This window comes from Chiloscyllium plagiosum, unplaced genomic scaffold (assembly GCF_037043375.1).
Source record: "Chiloscyllium plagiosum isolate Xiang-an unplaced genomic scaffold, Cpla_swu_hap1 HiC_scaffold_10, whole genome shotgun sequence".
Lineage (NCBI taxonomy): Eukaryota > Metazoa > Chordata > Chondrichthyes > Orectolobiformes > Hemiscylliidae > Chiloscyllium > Chiloscyllium plagiosum.
This window is the reverse complement of record NW_028270148.1, coordinates 25180858-25199627: the sequence shown is the minus strand read 5'-3', so window position 1 is coordinate 25199627 and position 18770 is coordinate 25180858. Positions and strand designations below refer to the sequence as shown.

Here is an 18770-nt window from a genome sequence, read left to right as displayed (position 1 = left end):
CTTGCAATATTACTATATTATAAATTATCACATTGTAATACAATTGGAAAATATCTAAGTAGCCTTTCTTTCCCTTTTTAATTTTTTTTTCTTGGAGGGACTCAAGTGAGAAGGTTATTGATGTGACAAAGAGTTCAAGTTTATACCCACTTAATGAGTTAACACTCGCACAACCTGAAAGTGAATAACCAAATAATTGTACCTGTGGGGAATTTTAGAGAGTTACTTGGATATGTCTGGTCATGTTCTATTACTTGGATACAGTCGCAGTTTCTCAAAATAGAGCCTGTGCAGCGCCAGTTAATACTATCCCAAGTGATCTACTGTAGCTGTGCTTCAGATGGGGAAGTAGATATGCTGTTCTCAGGTGTGTTTAGCACATCAACAACAAATACTCTTGATAATGCATGTTGATGCACTCCAGGGAAGTCCTACACAAACATATATTTTGTTTCCAGCCTTTAAGCAGTGTAGCATTCTAACAAAACGGTGATCTTGTGGGAGCAGGGATCCCTAGTGACTGTGAGGTAAGCGTTTTGTTGGATCGGCACTGCAAAGCAAAATGGTTTTCCATACAGTTGAGTGAAAGTAGGAACAATGACTTTTGATTTGGGGTTCATATTGTATTTGACTTTGGTTGCTTAAATAATTTTGTGCAGGAAGCTTATTTGGATACTCTTTTCAAAACTTTACATGATTGAATGACTGGCATTTCATAAAGTACATGTATTGTGTTAATTGTAGGTAGTCTGTACCTGCCCATTTGGCATTGACTGATAATTTTGGGTTCACTAAAGATGCATGCCATCTAGAAGATGTTTAATTGTATAGTTGAAAAGTAATGTGCCAGGATTGCAATATTACACTGTCATGATCTAGAATCAGGGAATCAATTAGAACAGTTTAGTGTTTTACTCAGAGTCACACAGCATAGAAACAGACCGTTCGGTTCAACCGGTCCATGCCAAGCATAATCCCAAACTAAACTAGTCCCACCTACCTGTTCCTGGCCATATCCCTCCAAAACATGAATCTGAAATTCTTCAAACATGGTTTATGAGACATTGTGTATGCTGGAGAATTTAACAAACAATGCTGGAAGCAACTTTATTAGCCTCGCCATTCCTAAAGACTGTAACTTACATTTGGTGTTGTTCTCTAGAATGCAGAATCCCTTCATTGCAATGTTCAACAATCCTTCATGCAAATTTTTGTCCTAATATATAAGGACAGTTTGTGAGCCAGGATTATGTACGGAGACCAGCAAAACCATACTAACAGCCGATTGGAAACATACTTGCGTACATTTACACTCACCCACTTGCATCTATTGAACTTTGGTCAAGAATGGGGGCTTCCCTCTCTCAGGTGGACTACCACCACTAATTCGAGCTCTCCTGAGATCAGCCAACTTAGTTGAAGTGAGGAATGAAGATAGACATCAATACACATCAAAGAAGCAAGCTATTCAACTCAATTAGCCCATGTTAGTGCTTATGCTGTAAGCAAGCATCCTCCCATGCTCCCCGCCTATAGCTTGTTCTTCTGTAATTTTTCACATTAGCACGATCATACAGTTTCAATTTGGGTGTCTTATTTCTGACTCTGTCAGTAGTGTCAAAGTTACTCAGACCAAATAAATCAACCTTGTATTAATATAATGCCTTACATCCGCATGATATCTCAATGGTCGGCAACTGATTTGTAGGCTTTGAAACATTGTTCATGCAGAGCTAGAAATCAACATGCAACCTGTTTAACTCAGCAAAGCCCTACAAACAACAAAATAACTGAATGAGCAGTTAATTGTTGTTTGATTCTGATTAGAGTGTAATGCCGGCTAGGCGAGTGTAAGCATTCTTTAGAACTGCATTATGGTATCTTGTAAAAGCTAAATCATCTTTATGGCCCATTCTTCTTTTATTTGTATTGTGAGGCACATAATTTAAAACTTAAAGTCTTTAGGGTGGCATGGTGGCTCAATGGTTAGCACTGCTACCTCACAGTGCCAGGGACATGGGTTCAATTCTTGCCTTGGGTGACTGTCTGTGTAGAGTTTGCACATTCTCCCCGTGTCTGCATGGATTTCCTCTGAGTATTCTGGTTTCCTCCCATAATCCAAGATGTGTAGATCAGGTGAATTAACCATGCTAAATTGCCTATAGGTGCATTAGTCAGGGGTCCGTACAGGGTAGGGGAATGGGTCTGGGTGGGTTACTCTTCGGAGGGTCAATGTGGACTTATTGGGCTGAAGGGTCTGTTTCCATACTATAGGTAATCTAATCTAATCTAATCAAAGTACTGCAGATCAACTCAGAAATTCAATTCCAAAAAAGAGTCATATTGGATGCCAACTCTGTTACTGTTTCCAAGGATTCTTCCAGAACTGCTGAGTTTCTTTCGCACTTTCAGTTTTTATTAGGCATCTTCTGTCCACTTAAATGGCAGCTGCTGTTTAAAAGATATGTCTTGGTGCGGACAGCAATTGCACTCTGCCTTTATTGCCCATGTCTAGTTGCTCTTGAGAAGGTGCTATTGGATATTCTTCTTGGAGTGCAGTAGTCTGTATGCTTAAAGTACCCCCAACATTGCAGTTTGTTTGATTGGTTGATGACACTTATTACCAATCAGTAGTACAGTGATTTAGTGTTTGAGAATCATCTTAAATTCACTTATGGAATTTGGCCATTGCTGGCTTGACAAGCATTTATTGCCCATCCCTGATTGCTATTGATAAGATGGTGACGAGCCACCTAAAGAAGTCCTTGGGAGCCATTAAGCAGGAAGTTCCAGGATTTTGACCCAGTGACACTGAAAAAGCTATGCTTTATTTCCAAGTCAGTGTGGTGAGTGGCTAGGAGGGGCATTTGCAGATGGTGGTATCTATGCCCTTGTCCTTCTAGGTGATAATGGTTGTGGGTTTGAATGGTGCTATCTTAAGAGTCTTGGTGAATTTCTGCAGTGCAGTTTAGGAATGGTGCACAAGTGTGTTGGTGATGGAGGAGTGGATGTTGTGGATGTGGTTCCAATCAAAGGGCTGCTTTGTCCTGGATGGTGTCGAGCTGTTTGAATGCTATTGACATGTTAGTTGCTATTTGTTAACCCAAATCTGAATATTGTCCAGATTTTGCTGCATTTGGTCATGAACTGCTTCAGCATCTGAGGAAATACAAATAATGCTGAACATTACACAATCATCAGTAGACATCCCCACTTCTGACATTATGATGGAGGAAAGGTCATTGATAAAGCAGCTCAAGACGGTCAACCTGGTGCCAAAACAATCTCCAACTCTCTCATGTCTACTGACTATCAGGATGTGGGAGAATTCAGCAAAGCTATCACAGAATCATGCATGGCAAACATCCTGGGAAATATCGATGACTAGAAACTGAACTGGACAAATCATAAACACTGCAATTACATGGTGAGGTCAGTGCCAGGAATTCTATAACAGTTAGCTTACCACCTCATTCCTAAATGCTTATTCACCCTCTCTAAGTCCTAAGTCAAGAGTGCAATGGGATATTCTCCCCTTGCCTGAATGAATATAGTTTCAATGACACTCTAGCTCAACACCATCCAGTTTAAAAAAGCAGTATAAAATTAATAGGCACTTCACTCACAAGGGAAAAAAACAATAAAACTAGCAAATGAGGCATACTGTTCTGAATCAGTCTTGTATTATTCAAAATAAAGGTCCAGTAAAACCAGTATGTTTATTTCCAAGCATTAAGTTTTTATTTAAGCTGGTGTTTCCTTATGGATTTCAACCACCTTAAGCATTCACGCTCCTATGCTGGCACACACTTCTGTCACTGTGCCAACAACAACATGCAGTGCGGTAACTCATGAAGGTTTTTTCAGCAGCCAAATCTATGACCCCTACCACCTTGAATGACAATGATAGCAAATACATGGGAAAGCCATCAAATGCAAGTTCACCTTCAAGCCACACACGATCTTAACTTGGAGCTAAATCACTGTTCCTTCGCTGTTGATGGATCAAAAATTTAGGACACCCTTGTATTAGCGAGGTGGGTGTAACTAATCCACATGGATTACAACGCTTCTCAAAAGTTGCTTGCCATAACTTCTTGAGGGTAGTTGGGAATAGTGATGACTACTGGCCTACCCATCAACGCACAGATCCCATAAGCAAATAAAGAACTGTAAAACATCACTGCACAGTTTTCATCTTTAGTTTCCTGTTCATTCTTCTGCCTTTCCATTTTGAAACTAATTGAAATGGAAATTGACCACTTTGTGGTTTTCTGGGGTTTTAATAACTTGATCAAGATTAAAAATACTTTGAAGAATTCTGTAAACTTCATTATAAATTTTAATTTTGTGGTATTATGTTACTCTAAGGTGCTCTCTTTCGTAATATCTGAAGCCTGAAGTCCTAATCAGCTGTTTGATCTTTGATTAGAAATAAATGGGTACAAATATTTCAAACAATGACTGTCAAATTGATATCAGATCCTAAATATTTTTCATTTTATAGACAAAGGAAATACTTTTTCTCCTTAATTGTGCAGCAGGTTTAGGATCCAATGCAAAAGTGGCAATGATTGGATTAAACATCATTCTTTCTAAAACCAGATCCAATAGAACTATCATTTGTTCAGACAAATAACTGCTTATTAGCTCACTTACAAAAGCAGCTGCATACTAAAAGGCACGACATTTGAGAAGCAGCATCTTGTCTCCAAGCCATTGTCACCTGTTCGTGTGAAATGCTTTTTGCGTGATATGTATGGAGAATTTAATTCAATATTCTCAGAAGGTTTTTAAACATATTCATGGTTTAAAATTGTGGGTTACCTGAAAGTACTCTTTTAAAAGCAATTCATATTTTGTCTCCTTCATCACCATTGTCCCCAGTGTATTTTTAATTTAATCTTCCCAGTGACTTCAGTCCATTTAAAGCCTCTTCCACTTAATGCTTGTACCTCAAAGTATTCTTTATGGCTTGACACCTCTATTGCTTATGTAGAACGTAATGACACGGAATAACTGCAAGGCAGTAATCTGATAGGCAATATTTTATAAATCATGAGAACTAAACTCATCAGGCATCTAAATTCTTGAGATGAAATTACATCCTCAAAATCAATCCACAGTATTTGCTAGTCTGTTAATATCTTAGTTGAATTTTTAAAATTCAGTTTTGAATAATGTTGAGTAATGATCACACAATTGATTATCTTGCATAAATGATAGAACCTTCAGAAATAAGATGAAACTTCTGTGTTGGCACGGTAATGCATTGTTTCATTGTCTTTGTGTGTAATCATATATAATGTAAAAGCTTATGTTGCTAACCCGTGACTTGCAGTATTGATAGGAGTGTGTGCACAATACATGTAACCTATGCCTTAACTGGGATTGCAATTTGAAATAAATTGTTGAAAAATGTGATTCTACACCTGCAAACATAGCACATTAATCTGTTTGTAAATTACATACTTTTATTCATGCAACTTCATGCAAGCAGTCTTTACTATTTGCGGGGGGTGGGAAGTAAATGACCATCAGAATGTGTGTTATCATTTATTAAAATCATTCTTCCCTAGAGTACTATAATACTTTAAAAAATCTGTCTGCATGCAGTAAAATCTCTAAATTTTGGGTGGGGGCTGAAAGTGACAGGTAATATTCACGCAACACAAGTACCAGGCAATGAGCATCTCCATCAAGAGAAAGTTTTTTTTTAATTTCCATGCTATTACCATAGCTGAATCCATGACCAACAACATCCATAAATTTAACTGAGCTAGCATATAAATGCTATGACAGCAAGAGCCAGTCAGAAGCTGAGAATTACCACCTCCTCTTCCAGAGTCAGTCCACCATGTGCTGAAGATTCGTAATTCATTATTGTTTGAGAGCTTGAAGAACAAATTTACAGCTTTGAGTTGAAATTATATTTTTATTGTGGGTTTAAGAAGGAAAAGGCCTTTTTAAAAGTTTATTTTAGATTTATTTTGAGTGTACTGCATTGTCTGGAGATTTGTATTGTTCATTTGTAGTTAAATTTTTAAACTCTTGAGTAGAACAGTCCATTGTGGGGTGGGGGCAAAAGAGTAAAAGAATGCTATTGCCTAGTGACAGGAGACCAATAACAGTCATAACAATCCAGAAGAAGTTGGCAGTGTGCATTCATTCAGAGATTGCTAACAACAGAGATGTTATTAGTGGTCTCGAAGCATTCTGGCCTGAAAAGAAGTCCTGAATGCCTTCAATGTCAGAAAGTGAAAAGCCCATGGAACAGAGGGCTATTGAGGTGTCAGAGAGAAGACATGCTTACAAGGCTGTAGGAAACATGAGTTTAAGAAACACATTAAGTAATAATTGAGTCAGGTTAGTGACTTGTTTAAGGTTCTTGGGAAGAGACATTACTAAAGAAAACAGCATAAAGTGAATGTACAAAACTTTTCCAAAAATAAACCGATTACAACCATGTTTTAATGTGGAGATTTCAACCATTTATAAGGTGGTTGTTGGGGTAAAGTGTTAAATATTTATTTCTGCTGTGTAAGAAGACTGATTTAAACAGGTCTCAGTATTGTTTGTGTGTTTTTTTTCTTTTTGTATGGTAGATTTCTACATTATTTTGTTGAAGATATGTTAGCAATCTCTTGTGAATATGTTTAGTGACTAACCGCCATGGTAAATAAAAAGCAACATTAAACTGATAATCTATTAAGTAGGGTTCCACTCTGGGATCGGATTTGTCCAGTTTTGCCATCAGTTGGGATCATAACAACATCCATGAACCACTAATCCCAAATGTAATGGAACATCCTCCACTTGCCCTGAATGAATGCAGCTCCGACAGCATTCAGTTTTCACACGACCTAGGACAAAACAGTCTGCTTGGTCAGCATGCTTTCCACAACTTTAAAAATGTACATCATACATAACTGAGGCATAGTGGCAACAGTGTTTACTATCCACAAGATGTCCTGTAGCAAATCACGTCGACTGCTTCAGCAGCACTTTCCATGCGTGTGGCTCCTACCAACTTGAAGATCAAGGACAGCAAATGTTTGGGAACACCTACAATTTCCCCTCCAAGCTACGTAACACTTTGACTTGGAACAATATAACATCTGTTCCCCTTAGAATACACACCAATCTTGCTTGACCATCATATTTTGTGTGGATTGTTCGTTTGTTGGGTGGTGCGAAGAGGGAGGATATAGTTTCTGGCTACTATTTTCCAACCTGTTTGTTTTTTTTTCAAATCTTGGAAGGGAGAGTCTCAGTTAACACTTAGCATGTTCTTTTGGAAATTGGAAATCCATACAGATTTTAAGGCAGTCAACTAGCCTGATCAGGAGAATATTCATAGGACACATTAAGGAAGAGACCCTTCAGCCCATTGAGTCTGTACTGCCAAACTAGTCCCACTTTCCAGTACTAGGCCCTAACTTTTGGCCCTATTATGACCTTTCAAATGCTCATCCAAATACCCTTTAAAGGTTATGAGGTTACTTATCTCTACTACCCTCCCAGGCCATGCATTTCAGATTCCCTCTAGCTGGGCGAAAACTGTTTTCCTCAAATCTCCTCTAAATCTCTTGCCTTCCAATCTAGAAATATGACACTTGTTAGTGACCTTTCAGCTAAGCTGCTTTCTATCCATCCAATCCATGACCCTCACAATATTAATCCCTGCTGTCAGATTTCCCTCCTCAACCTTCTATACTCTAAAGAAAAGAACTTAACCTTATCCAGCCTCTCTTCATAATTAAAGATTTCCATCCCAGGCAATATATTGTGAATCTCCTCTGCACCCCCTCTAATGCAATCACATCCTTCCTATAGTGTAGGGACCAGAACTGTACACTACTCAGCTGTGGCCTAACCAAAATTCTGTACACTCTGTGATACCTCTCTGCTCTTATAGTCTATGCCTTGACTGATAAAGGCAAATGTCCCGTTTGTCATCTTAGCTACCATATTAAGCTGTACAGCAACCTTTATGACTTTGTGCACCAGCACCCCAAGATCCCTCAGTTCGTCTGAGCTTCTTCGTATCCTACCATTGAGTACTCACTTGTCCTGTTTCTTCTTCCAAAGTGCATCACCTCACACTCATCTAGGTTAATTTCATCTGTCGCTGATCGGACCATCCGACAAATCTGTTTATATCCTCCTGTAACCTAAGACCTTCTTCCTCACTGTCAACCATCCAGCCGATATTCACGTCATCCACAAACCTGCATATCATCCTTCCCACATGTCTGTCTTTATTGTCAAATGTATGCCAAAAAATAAGGGGCTCAGCATTGATCCCTTTGGTATGTCATTGGATACTGACCTCCAGTCTCACAAACTGCCTTCTGTCACCACCGTCTGTATCCTACCACTAAGTCAATTTTGAGTCTGCAGATTTAGTGACCACCTCAAAATTTGAACCAGATTTGTTAGGTATGACCTCTCTCTGACAAAACCTTGCTGACTATCCCTGATCGAATCTTGCCTCTCTAAATGGAGATTAATTCTCCCCTTCAGATTAATTTTACAGTGGTTAGCACTGCTGCCTCACAGCGCCAGAGACCCGGGTTCAATTCCTGCCTCAGGCCACTGACTGTGTGGAGTTCGCACGTTCTCCCCGTGTCTGCGTGGGTTTCCTCCGGGTGCTCCGGTTTCCTCCCACAGTACAAAGATGTGCATGTCAGGTGAATTGGCCATGCTAAATTGCCTGTAGTGTTAGGTAAGGGGTAAATGTAGGGGTATGGGTGGGTTGCGCTTCGGCAGGGCGGTGTGGACCTGTTGGGCGGAAGGGCCTGTTTCCACACTGTAAGTACTCTAATCTAATCTAATCTAATTTTCTGTAATAGTTTCCCTACTACTGATGCGTGACTCACTGGTCTGTAATTCCATTGTTTATCTCTACTACCCTTCTTGAAAAGTGGAATCACATTTGCTCTAGTCCTCTGGCACCGACCTTGTGACCAGAGAAAAATTAAAAATCAAGACCAGGGTCCTGATAACTTCTGCACTTGTCTCCCACCACAGCCCGGGATACAACACATCAGGGCTTAGATATTGGCCACTTTTAAACCAGCCAAATCGCCAATGCCTCTTCACTCCCTTTAACAATCCTCTTAAGAACCTCAGAGTCCATTTTCCTGTCCCTCTCTCCTCCTCCCAAGTGAAGGCAAATGTCTGGGTACTCATTTAACACTATCAATATCCTCTGGCTCCAATCGCATGTTTCCCCCTTGGGCCCTACTCTTTGCCTAGTTATTCTCTTTCCCTTTATGTATTTGTATAATATCTTGGGATTCTCCCTAATCTTGCCCACCATTGGTTGTGCCCACGTTGCCGACCTAATTGCTTTCTTAAGTTCTCCTCAACGTATTCTATAATACACTAGGATTTCTGTTGATTTGTTCTCATTTTAGCTTTTATATGTCTCCCTCTTTCTTTTTTAAGCCAGGTCTCAATCCTTCTCAACATCAAGGGTTTTATCTGCTTGTTGCTCCTACATTTTGCTGTAAAGGGAACATTTTTGGGCCTGTATCTCCCCAATTCCTTTTTGAATGCTTCCACTATTCCATTGTAGATTTATCCTCAAGTAGTTATTCCCAGTCGTCCTTGGCCAGATCCTGCCTTATTTCAATAAGCTCTGCTTCCCCCCCGCCCCCCAAATCCAGAGCTGTACTTTTTTTGCAGACCATATTTTAAATTTTCCATTACAAACGTAAATCTTATGGTGAACTGGTCTTTATCACAAAATACTGTCCACTGCCCCCTCAAAAAACAGAATTAGGTCCAGCACAACACCAGACCTTGTTAGCCCTTCTACTTATAGACATTAAAAAGCTCTGTTGAGTGCGTTTCACAAAATCTGTGCCCTCTCAACCCTTTATACTACGATTATTCAAATTAATTATGGGATAGTTGAAATCCCTAATGTAATTACCTTATATTATTTTTGCACACCACAATAAATTGTCCATATAACTGCTTAATTCCTCATTGGCTTTGTGGGCCTATGGTGCAATGGACTCTTTATTCCGAAGCTTAACCTAAAAAGCCTAATTTGATGGCCCTTTCAAGATATTGTTCCTCATTTCTGCAGTAACTCACTCCTTAATTCATAATGTGACACCACCACCTCTTTTACACCCTCTCCTCTCATGCCAGAAGGTCCCGTATCTCAGAATGTTGAGTTGCCAGTCTTGCTCTTTCTTCAATCAAGTCTCTGCGATGACAGAAGCAGCTCAATTCCACCTGTTGGTCAACAACCTTGACTCATCTGTCTTACCTATAATATTCCTTAGCTCTGAGGAAACCATTGGAAACTGGAACATGATAAAATAGTTGCACGTTTCCATTACTATGGATTTTTGATAACATGTAATTTGCACTCCTAAAATATAAAATTGTGTTGCTTAGGTTATAGTTCAAATTTTCTATAATTGCATACCTAAAATCCATCATGAGCCACTCTGTAATGTAACAAAAAGTGCACCAGGATACACTGTCTGGGAGAATAGTTCAGGGAGCAAACCTCACAACCTTTAAAAAGTACTTGGACGAGCACTTGAAGTGTCATGACGTTCAATGCTATGGGCCTAGTGCAGGAAAGTGGGACTAATATATGTAATATATTTATGGCAGTCCAGACATGGGATGAAGGGCCCCTTCTGTACTTTGATTCTATGATTGATAGATTTAAGTCATGTTCTTTCCTCTTGCTAATAAAACTAAATATTTGTATCACAAAAAACAAGAATGCCTAATAGACCTCTATATAGGTAACCTGACTTAAAGTCACTGAAAATGAGTGATTTTAAAAAGTCTATCTAATACTTTGAAACATGTAATACTTTCAATGTATACTATTCAGATTTCTTTGCTCCATGCAAAGACAGGTGCTTAGCTCAGTGTCTGCTAATGCTTCATACTGAGCTGTTAGCAGTTTCTTTTTGCTAGTTGTGGTTTGCCATTGCCTTCCATTTAGACACAAGGCAAACGGGTAGATTCCAAGTCTACCTCTGCTACAGTGAAGATCGAGCCCATACTGTTGCTGTTTTAATGGTCCGAAGTCACATGACACCAGGTTATAGTCCAACAGGTTTATTTGAAATCACGAGCTTTTGGTATGCTGCTCCTTCATCACGAACAGTGAAGGGACAGAATGATAGGCAAAGAAATCAAAAGCTTGTACAACTGGTGTGAGTGGAGTGTCGACAGGCTGAATTATAGGTCTCTTCAGGTGATCAAAAGTGTCAGCAGCTGAATAGCAAGGGATGATCTATGATCCAATTGATTGAAGCAGAGAGATAATTACAAAAAAAATAAAAATAAGATTGTGCTGGAGACAAACCAAATGGCTGGAATAACATGACAGGTGTAAGAGTTGCATGCAGCGGGACTAACCAAATTAATACATAATCCAACCCTGTGCAAACTAATTAGGGTAAAGAGTTCATAATATGCTATCAAGATGATGGTGTCAAAACAGGACAGTAAGGAAGATGTTACAAATATAGAACACTATGATGGAGTTACATTTGGCGCAACGTAAATCCAAAATCACACCTGAGGCAGTCCTCATGGGTACGGAACTTGGCTATCAGTTTCTGTTTGGCAATTCTGCTTTTGTGTGTCTCAAAGGCTGCCTTGGAGGATATTTACTCAACGATCAGGTGCCATGCACACTCACCAACTGGCCTTCTGGTCAGTTTATTAGTGAACTAAATGTTTGTGATATAAAAACAATTAAAATCATGCCAACTAGTTTCTGTGTAGCTAAGGAATTTATAACAGGTGGAAGAGTTTTCCTGAACCCAAAATTGAACTGACACTCTATTTTCAAAAAGTGTGGCACTGGAAAAGCACAGTAGGTCAGTCAGCAGGAGCAGGAAAGTCGATGTTTCGGGCATAAGCTCTTCATCGGAAATGGGGGTTGCAGAGAGATAAATGGGAGAGGGTTGGGGCTAGGGAGAAGGAAGATGCATGGAAGGCGATAGGTACATGAAAGTAGGGTGATGATGATAGGTCAGAGGGGAAGGTGGAGCAGATAGGTGAGAAGGAAAATGGGCAGGTAGGATAGTTCAAGAGGGCGGTGCTGAGTTGAAGGGTTGGATCTGTGAAAAAGTGGGGGTAGGGGAGTTGAAGTGGTCGGCCACAGGGCAGTGAGGTTGTTGGGAGCATGTGTCCCTGAGATGGCCTCTGAACCATTCCGCAAGTTGGCATCCTGTCTTCCCAATGTAGAGGAGACCATATCGAGAGCAACAGACACAGAGCTGAGGTGCTTGGAGTTGCAGGAAAATCTCTGTCTGATGTGGAAGGATCCTTTGCGGCCTTGGATGGAGGTGAGTGGGGAGGGGTGCAAGATTTATACCTCTTGCGGTGGCAAGGGAAGGTGCCAGGAATGGAGGATGCATTGGTGGGGGGTGGGAACCTAACAAGGGAGTCACAGAGGGAGTGGTCTCTGCAGAATGCTGATAGTGATGGGGAGGGAAATATACCTCTGGTGATGGGGTCTGTTTGTAGGTAGTGGAAATAGTGGAGGATGATGCATTGTATCTGGAGATTGGTGGGGTGGAAGGTGAGGACTGGGTGGTTCTGCCCTTGTTGTGGTTGGAGGGGTGGGGTTCAAGGGTAGAGGTGCGGGAAGTGGAGGAGGTGTGCTGGAGGGCATTGTTGACAACGTTGACACTCTATTTTGATCATCTGGGTATGTAGGCAATCTGTGGTTAAGACCTGATTTAACTGATTCAAAAACACAATGTCACTGTTGCCAGAAATCTTAGAATAGAAAATGGTAGAAATATTCAGTTCTGACAACATATGTGCAGAGTGAAATTGAGTTAACATTCCAAATAGTTCTGATAAATGGCATCAACCTAAAATGTTAACTGCTTATTTCTCCACAGATGCTGCCAGACCTGATGTATGTTTCTAATATTTTCTGTTTTTATTCCTGATTTGATTGAACTGGTCTTGAAGGAGCATAGTTTAAAAAAATTGCAGAAACTCATGCTTGAGGCTTTTAACTTGCATTTAAATTGGCCTGATCAGTTTTGTAGGCTGACCAGAGTATAAAAGGTATTTACATAAATACAATAATTGTGATTGCAATAAATAAGTGGCAGAGTTACCCCTAGCATTTCTAATTTTTTTCCTTGCCAAAATTCAGCACTGTGTTCAAGAACTTCAGATAATCATCTTTCATCTTTGTTTCTGGACCCTTCAAATATGTCATTTCGTGTATCCTTCCGTAAGTGTGAATCCTCCCTGTAATCAGCATGCACTGCAATGTCACCCAATCATTACTTTTTTTTATATAGTTAGTCTTTTATTGTTCAAAAATTTAACATCCAAAGCTGTTATTCCTGGCTATTCAGTATTTAAAATAAAGGCAGACAGAAATACCATAAGCTCATTCCAATAATGGCCAATACACATACATAAAAGATTGTGCAATCTCTTTGACCATGTCAGATGAGAGTCATAATGGTAACAAAGACAGTAACTAGATCGAAGTTGAAATTTCCATTGGATTTTAATCATATGATCTGAGTGCTCCACATTAATATACTGTATTTAATGTGCCCCACTAAGATCTGGATTTAAGGATTACAACAATGTAAACAACGGTCATTGCTAAAGACTCATATACTGAACAGCTGGAGCCTTGTTCTGAGGACAGTCATGGATCAGCTGGATAGTTCAGGATTGTTGAATGGGATGATATCAACCGTGGAACAAAATTTGGAACAAGTCCAATATTAAAAGGCTTTTGGCAACTTCAATTAACATCCAGGTCACTGACCAAGATTGTCATTAACACCTAAATATAATTTGTTATACAAATAAGGCATCTTTATGTCACTGCTGTGGATGTATCTGTTGTTTTAAAGCTATTTGGCCAGGTAGAAATGCTGAAAATAATTTTAATATCCATTACTGCTTGGTTTGTTTAATATCTGTCTTTTTTTTCATTTATTGTATTTATGTAAATACCTTTTATACTCTGGTCAGCGGCAGCACACTTACCCTGGTAACTGAAGGCTGTAAAGTCAAGTCACACTATAGAGCATAGAAATATAGACTGATACAGTTCTCCATTGTTATGCTAAGGAAGTGCTGCACCATTAGAGATGCTGTGCTTTAGGTGGGATTTCATGCCAAAGCACATCTTTCTTATGTAGACATAAAAGATTTTGCGGAACAATTCACTAAATAGAAAGGATGGCCTGTCTTTTGGCCTGATCAATGTTTATACCTAAGCCAAAGTACGTTTGTTTTAAAAATTGTCTTGTCTACTCATTGTCATGTAGCTGTTTGTCAGATCATGGCTTTGTGTAGAACCTTGCAATACTCAATTTAGCAACTGTATTCACTGCTCACAATGTTGTCTGCTCTACGTTGGGGAGAGAAAATACAGACTGGGCAACAGCTTTACATTCTGTCTGCATAAATGGCCCTGAACTTCCTGTTGCCTGCTGCTTCATCATGCCACTGTATTCTCTGGCCACTATCTCTGTCTCAAGTTTGCTGCAGTGCTCAAGCAAAGTCAGTGCAAGCGCATTTTCTGCCTGGGGATGCTGCATCCTTCAGAACTCAGTGTCAAGTTCCAAAATTTTAGGGCCTAAGCATCTTCTCTCATGCCCTTAACCTAACCCCCACACACCAGACTTGTGTATCACCAAAAACAACTCATTCGTAGTCACTAATTGGCCCCATTTGCAGCTATTGATTTCCCAGGCTGACCTTTACCCACTCCTTTATCTGCCCAACTGTTTTTATCTCTCTCTCTAGCTCTATCACCATCTATCACTTTCCCCTCCCTGCTTCCTCCACACCATCTTTAGCGTATGTACCAAACTTTTCCTAGCTGAAATCAGTTCTGAAGAAAGGTCACTGGAACTGAAACATTAACTCTGCTTTCTCTCTACAGATGCTGCAGACCTGCTGAGTTCTTAAAATTCATAGAATCCCTGTTGTGTGGAAAGAGGCCATTAGACCAATCAATACCACACTGCCCCTCCAAAGATCAACCCACCTAGCCTGCACATCCCTGGACACTCCAGGGTAATTTGGCATGGCCAATCTACCTAACCTGCATGTCTTTATCCTGTGGGAGGAAACCGGTGCACCCAGAGGAAATCCATTCAGAACCAGGGAGAATGTGCCAGCTCAACGCAGATAGTCGTCTGAGCTTGGAATCAAACTTGGTCCCTGGCTGTGAGGCAGCAGTGCTCACCGCTGAGCCACTGTGCTACTCAGCAACTGTTATTCCAGCAATTTCTGTTTTTGGTACTAAGAAATCAAATTTGTTGTGCACAGTCCTACAATGTTGGCAACAGGGAGGAGTTTGTCTTTTATTACATTATTACCCTATTGTGATATCAAATTTATTTTGCTCTCTCTTCAGACTTTGTTGAAGTCTGCTGATTCCTACTGTGCTTATGATGTTGTTAGCTCACAAAACAAGTGTTTGGATAGTAAGCATTCTTCAATAAAGGCCCATTGGGTTGCTTAAAACTATACAACACAAAGCTGAAGCTGTGCCCGATCAATGACAGCAACCTGTCACATTTCTATGTAGATTTAGTAATCAATCACTTAAAAATGGCTTAAATTAGGTGCACATTTTGCCACAAAAATCTAAATCTGAAGCTCCCTGCTTAAATCTGTTGAAGTGACTTCCAAAGCAGTTAAGTTAAAAGTCTGAGTTATAGAATTTGTAATGCAGGTTTTCACCGTTAAATTCTTTCCCTTTACCCATTGCTTCCAGCCCCAGCGCCATAACCATCCACTTTCTCAGGGTGGCTAAAAATTCCAAGTAACTCTGGCAGAACATGGGTGACGTGGGTCTTTGATTCTCATAGATTTCTCTGGTCAACTTTTAAAGGAGTATTGTTTCCATTCTATCTTTTTAAGCTGTTCTGATTTTTCAATCTTACATAAGGAAAGATTGAGCCCTAAACTGCAGTATAATAATTCACATCCAAATACAAAATAGAAGGTTTCTAACTGGTGAGCAAAATCTGATTGGCAGTAACTGATTGGTTTCTGTTACAAGTCCCTCAATTTTTCACCTTTAATATTTATGGCAACCAACCAAGGGAAGCATTTTAAAACTAAAATTGGAATAATGAAGAATAATAAATATGCAGCACTACCTGTGTCTTATTTTCAAATTCAGGCACAAACTGACATCTTTAGAAAATTGACACATTAAGGACCTGCTAAAGATATTCAGTGTACAAAATAGCAAGGCTATTCTACCAAGCTAATTCGATCTGAATGACTAATGATGTTTCCTCAGGAATGAGGCATTGTATTCTATGCGCTGATTTTGTTGTCTATCCTCCATAACTTTTAAATGGGTTTTGAAAAGATGAGACGCATTTAAGCAAAAATAGGCAATGCTGGAAATGGCTTATAAGATGTAAAGCTGGTTAATGTATTGAATGGAACTTTTATTAATTGATTGCAAGGTTTTACCAGAAATCTACGTTCCTTCAGATCCTGATTGAACTTTTAAAAGATTTGAGTTTTCTCATTAGAGTTGGAACATATTTTTAAAAAGGTTTTGCTTTTATCCTCTTTAGGCTGGCTCTGTACACGTCCGGATCAGGAGAGATGCAAATGAACAGTTGGTGCTGGCCCATGTGACCAACCGCCTATCCACACTTGTTAAAACTTTAACTGTTCAGATATTTAAGGATGATTGGGTTCGACCGTTACTGGTTACAGGATCAATCCCGAGCAATATACTGAATCCCTTGGACCATGCCAATATTGCACCAGTTCCAGCTGTCAAACCTATGGATGACATGAACCCAATCACCTCTACCCCAGCAAAACCATCCAGTCCTCCTCCTGAATTTTCCTTCAACACACCAGGCAAGAACATCAACCCAGTCATCCTACCAACTGCCCCACCAACTAGACCTTATGGCTTAGGTCTCAATTATGGAATTGTTTCATATGGAGGTGCTCCCCATAGCATTGGGAGACCTGCAACAGGAATGACTCAGGGATTCAGAACTGGATTGTTTAATATTCCAAATAGATATGGAACAGGCACTCAAGGTCATCTTAACCAGTTCAGGTCATAAGTACATTGCAGTGGTGCATGATGCAAAGGTATGCTTCAAGTTAGTTCCTCTTAAATTAAAATTTTTAGGTGAGGAACTTTTTTTTTACATTGGGGATCATATAGGTTTGTGTTATTACCTCCATAGACTAGGTGAGATCATTTCTGTCATATTTTATGTTCTTAATATCTTTGCTTAAAATCATGCATTTACAAATTCCAAATATATGTGGAATGTATTACATTAAAAAGAGGTTATTTACTTTCTGAAATATTTATGTATTCTTTTCAAAGTGCTTAGAAAAAAAGTACTTTGCCAAGGATGGTCTAGAAATTCCCTAAAATACGTCTCCATATATTTGACCATCAGACTATGAAAGATAGTATCCTACTGACAAATTAATGGACCTCTTCTCTTGATTTAATGCTTCTAATTAAATAAAATTTCCGACCTTTGAGGAACTGTGGTCCATGAGCAAGTATCGTGGACTCAATATCACTGGGGGACGTTTTAATTGTTCAGGTGACCTCATTGAGTAATGTAAATGCCTTTTTGAAGCACTGCAGCAACTCGGTCAATTACTCTGCCTGTGATGCCTGTTTCAAAGTTTGCAGATCCATTTCATATGTACTGTAACGAGCATTGCAAGACTTTAACATTTACAGTGCCAATGAAATTTAACCCATTTGAAGAAATGAATATGACATATTAATTCACACAGGAAAATAACAATCTTATTGCTTTCAGTGTTAATGAAGTTTAAAGTTACATATTCTTGCTTTGGAGGCAAACCAGCCATCCATTTGGGTGAATAGATTGACTTTCAGGGAAGAACGGTCCATGTAGCTCTGTTTCTGAACCCAGGGTATCCATGCATTATGTGCAGAAGTTCCTTCAGGTATTCAAGTATAATTAGTCAGTTTTGATTTTGCTGTCTGGTTATATTCATTATAAGTACTGGACTGTCACTGTAAATATCTCTTAGATAAAACCTTCATTCCTGTGTTATGAGAAACAAACTGTATAAACTGTACAGATGATCATTTTGTTCAGGGCTTTTCTAGAGAAATATACATGAAAATATTTTGTATTTAAATACTATTGCTATAACAGCTCTTATTATAAATATATGCTGTTGCTTTCACTATTAATATAGATATGTGGTATATTTGTCACCAAAATGTACAAAACCAGATATTTCTCAAAAACAATGCTGGTTCAGTTATAACTGAAGCATGGTAAAGATTGTATGTTTTGTTATGTGTTACTGTTATATTGATCAATAAAGTGAAAACTCAAACTGAAAAGCTGTGTAATGAGCAGCAGTAGTTTTGTGTTGATATGATTCATGCTGTATTAAAATGAGATTTTTAAAAGTAATATTTAAATTTGCAATAAAATATTAGTATTATTTTAAAATGAGCCAAAGTATTTTTTGAGAATCATTTTGTTTTTATCTTCAGCATCTAGCATGACTGTCCAAGTAGTCATGAGCCTAAAAAGTTCATAGGAATAACGGATTAGATGGAATTAAGGGCGTTATTGTCCAAGTATAATTGCTCTCCTCAAATTATAAGTACATTTAGGAGATGGATCTTTTTCAAACTGTGTGGCTAATGACTGACAGTATCCGGGACATTTGTGCCACGTATTCCACAAAATGATAAAATACAACCTCTGGAAGAC

The 18770-nt window shown here is 39.2% G+C and overlaps 1 protein-coding gene across 1 annotated transcript in view; it reads left to right on the top strand.

The window, feature by feature from the left end:
• Positions 1-18503, top strand: part of slc30a6 (solute carrier family 30 member 6) — a 169364-nt gene extending 150861 nt beyond the window's left edge. The window contains exon 15 of the mRNA XM_087991219.1: positions 16596-18503. Coding sequence (XP_087847345.1) covers positions 16596-17105 — 510 coding nt within the window. The 3' untranslated portion in view covers positions 17106-18503. The remainder of the gene's footprint in view (positions 1-16595) is intronic.
• The last annotated feature ends 267 nt before the right edge of the window (positions 18504-18770 follow it).